The sequence below is a fragment of the Elaeis guineensis genome, chromosome 3 (genome assembly GCF_000442705.2).
Source record: "Elaeis guineensis isolate ETL-2024a chromosome 3, EG11, whole genome shotgun sequence".
Taxonomy (NCBI): domain Eukaryota; kingdom Viridiplantae; phylum Streptophyta; class Magnoliopsida; order Arecales; family Arecaceae; genus Elaeis; species Elaeis guineensis.
The window spans coordinates 11,699,539-11,703,700 of record NC_025995.2 but is presented as its reverse complement, the minus strand read 5'-3'; the positions used below and the strand labels follow the sequence as shown (position 1 = coordinate 11,703,700).

Below are 4,162 nucleotides of genomic sequence, written 5' to 3'. Positions count from 1 at the left end.
CAGCAAGGTATATTTGTTAAGTAGTGCCTTATAATTTCCAAGTCTATGAGAATCTAGTTTAGAACACCATAACTATCCTACACTATAGAATATCGTAAGAGCCCTCTTACATTAAAAGCTAATAATTAGTAAACTCCTCCTTCTCGTACTACTAAAAACTTCCCTTCTGGTGCCAAACTTCCAAACCTTTTTCTCTCCTCCAAAACCACCATTCGTCTCCACCACCTATCAAGTAACGATGCCATCCTCCTCTACCGGATTAATCGATGCTGCCCTCTCCAACTCCGGCGCGGATTCCCTCTCCTACGTCCACAACAACCTCAAATGGCTCATCCGTGAGCACCTTCTCTCGCTCCTCAAGGACATCCCCACTCTCTCTCCCTCCACCGGCACCTTCATCCATGACGATGGCACCGCCGCCCACCTCCTCTATGCCCATGGTATCCTCCCCATATCTCCCTCCATGCAACCAATCCTTCTCAGGATATGGTTGCACCAATGTTATCCCTTCAAACCCCCTATTGTCTACATCTTCGCCACCCAAAATACCAGTATCCTCCATGGTCACCCTTTTGTCGACTCTTCAGGGGCTACCACCTCCCCCTACCTCAAGTCATGGCAGTACCCCAGGTCCAACCTCTCTGATCTTGCTCATGACCTTATCAAGATCTTTCACTTGTGTCCCCCTTACACTCCAAGTCTGGCCACTTCTGCTTGCACTGTTCCTTCTCTTTCCTCCAAGAGAGAGTTAATCGACCGACTTTCCATGAGAATAGACGACGACAAGGTGCGCTTTCGATTGCAGGTTGAGAAGGATATCGAGCACCTATCGAACATACAAGCTGCGCTGCATGACAGAGCTGGTGTTATTGCTTCTATTCTATTGGACCATGAAGAGGAGAAAACAAGCTTGGAGCACACTCTAGAGAAGAAGGTGGAGGATGCTGAAGTGCTCTCGAATTGGTTGAGAGTACAAGGTGCCAATTCTTTACTCATGGATGAGTTAGAGGCATTTGAGGCTAGAGATGAGAAATCAAGGTGTTGGATGGAAAACAAGGCAGCCGAACTTGCCTTCGATGATGCAATGGATGCCCTTGGCAAAGCACTAGAAGAAGGAATGGTGGCCTTTGATGTGTATCTCAAGCAGGTGAGGACTTTGGCTAGGGAACAGTTCTTCCATAGAGACTTGGTCATGAAAATGGAGATGGCCGGGTACTTGTCATAGAGAGGCTTGAATCGTGGGTCCTCAATGTACACATACTTGCAGACTTTGAATTTGGGCTTTTATTGCAGTATCATGATAATGTAGAAAGCGATATTTAGTTTACTTGAACAAAATATGATAAAGATGCCTTCCTTGATGTTCGGTGGTAGATCTGCAAGGAATCGATGGCTAATTCTTTGCTCTTGGTTGAACGACATAGACTGGAAAATAAGAATATTTTTATCTTCTTTAAGGTCGTTTAAGATACTGTTTGAGGATCATAATCGTTAATCGTTAGAGAAGTGCCAAAAGATAGACTGAATGTCTGCTGGTCTGAGTCAACTGAATGCATTTAAAAGCAGGTTAGGTAAGAAAGATGTCAGGATAGAAGCGTTCATGTGTATCCACAGATAACCGTCCCCCTTTAGGCTGGAATAGATTGAAAAATGTTAGAAGGAAACCCTTTTGCCAAGTAAATACAGAAAAACAAAGACATTTTGTACACACTGGAATCTGCATGAACTTTACGGCATGTGGGTTCTATTTCATGGTTTTCTTATGCAGAAGGCTGCCTCCAATCAATAAAAGAAACATCAGATAAGTATCTTGTGCCTCTGTTCGGTTTACGAAGTGGAGACAAATCTTGATTGACTACAGAGTACAAACATATTTGTAGAATTAGCATGTCTCAAATCCCAAATATAATACAGCCAGATACCATCCTCCATAACACGAACCCAACCTTCATAATCTTAAATAAAACAAAAGATCCATCATAAATAAAATATAATAAAGAGGTTCAATTCAAATCATTAATCAAATAATTAAATCAAACCTGATTCAGAGTATCTAAATTCAAAATAAAATTTTAATATTTATGTCACAAAATTTATAAATAGTTGACTACAAGTCTATCATCATTCAATAAACTAAATTTAATTAAAAAATTTTCAAGCTTATTAGTATAGAATCCAATCCCGGATCGTCTATCATTCATAATCTTAATGTTCTATAAAAGAAAAAAATAAAAAGATATAAGCTATACTAACTCAGTAAATAAAACTTACACTTTCTTACTAGATCAAGCATAAATTTTTATATAATAATGTATTATTAAAAAAATAATAAATATTATAAATAATTTCATATACCAATATAGTAAGACAAGTTACAAAGACAATCATGCATGTATACAACATGAACTTTTCATAAATATGATTTGTAAATCATTCTTGTCACGTATTCATCTCATGTTTCAAAATATTACTAATATATATTCATACTATGATTATTTTAAATCTGTAAGAGGATCGTCATCATAATCAACAAGTTTCATAATTTATATTTATTACCAACTTTATTATCTATTGGCAGAAGGCTATTTGTTGATTGACCCCACTTCAATAAGGCTATTATAGCTATTTGAGAGATCTCAAAATAATAATATCTTTTTCTTAAAATATATACATATGTAAGATAAGATTCATATTTCATAAATATGTTATTTTCATAAAATATATTCATAAAATCACTTTTCATAATAAAATATATATTTTCATTTCACATATGCTAATCCTTTATTTTAAGATAATAAAATTTCATCCATAATAGATAATACGGATAAAAAGTATGGTAATTTGAAAATAAATAAGGAGTGTAAGATTAACTTATCTAACCTATCTTGTTCATCCAAGATCTTCAGATTTTATTAGGAGAATTGACAAATCCTATTTAACATATTAAAAATATGATTAATTTCTTCTTTGATGAATTTAATGAAATTAAATATTACAATCGTAGAGGAGATCATTGATCGGATGATCAGTTAGATAGGCTAGATGAGTTAGATCTAAGTAACTCAATCAAAGAATTAGAAAGCATGAACTCAATCAAGATAAAAATCATTTAACATGGATCATCAATAATAGATTTCAATGGCACTCATCATGGTGGTGATTGGTCTGATAGGATACCCGAGCACTAAGGCTGTGCCTCCTTGTCAAGGTCAACATGGATAGGAAGATAAGAATTTGGATTGGGATTCCTGAGTGCTCTTAGATAAAGAAAAAGCAAGAGTAGAGAGACAGCGCTCCTTCTCTCTCTTCTTTTTTGCTCTCTCTTTCTTGGAAAATAGGAAAAGGAGCTTTCATTGGGTTTTTGGCTATGGTCGTGATCTGATAGTATGATTAGAGGTCTAGTAGTGGATGGAAATATGTGGTCAGTGTTGGTAATAGTGGATGGACGATAGCATGCATCCAACCAGTAAGAAATCAATGGAAAAACATCCAAAAACAAAGGATCCAGCTTTTCTCTTAGATCTTGCGATCATTGGCCACTCACCAACGGCCATTGCCTCATTGGGATAGGTATATAGTAGGGAGGTCAGACAACCTAATCAAGCCTTGGTATCAAGAGGCGATAGCATGGGTGGCCAGACAAGGGGAATGAAGTGCTAGAAAATAGGGGATCCAATGGTGGTCTTCTTCCTTGATCAATTTTTGATGAAACTAATGGACAGTGGTGGTGCCTAAGGCCATAACAAAAAGGGGAGGGGAGAGAAGAGGTGACATCCAGGCTTACCTTAGGCTCTGGAGGTATCTTTGACCTCAATTTCTAATAAGCACAAGAGCAGGATACGACATAAATCAAATAAATGAAAGAAAGAAGGGAGGACTATGCTCGATGGTGGAGAGCCTTGGAGGGATGTGGGTTCCTTTCTATAAAGAGTCTTAGGGTTCTAGTCATCTTAGAACTCTGGTTTCATCCCGGATTCATTAGAGAGGAGGAAGAAGACTCCTTTTAAGAGTCTTCTTTCTTCCAATCGCACTAGTTTAGCAAAGCTGGATGACTGGGCCAAGTTCTAGTTAGGTCGATCAAGTGGATTGGACCCAAACCATGTATTAGGCCATCACATTCTTCCTCCTTAAAAGAGTTTCATCATCAAAACTTTACATATCT

General features: G+C 37.4%; 1 protein-coding gene across 1 annotated transcript; it reads left to right on the top strand.

The window, feature by feature from the left end:
• The first annotated feature begins 217 nt into the window (after positions 1-217).
• Positions 218-1,225, top strand: LOC105042225 (protein ELC). Its single transcript, XM_010919345.2, has one exon. It carries the CDS (start codon positions 239-241, stop codon positions 1,223-1,225), a length of 987 nt encoding a protein of 328 aa, XP_010917647.1. The 5' UTR covers positions 218-238.
• Positions 1,226-4,162: the final 2,937 nt, after the last annotated feature.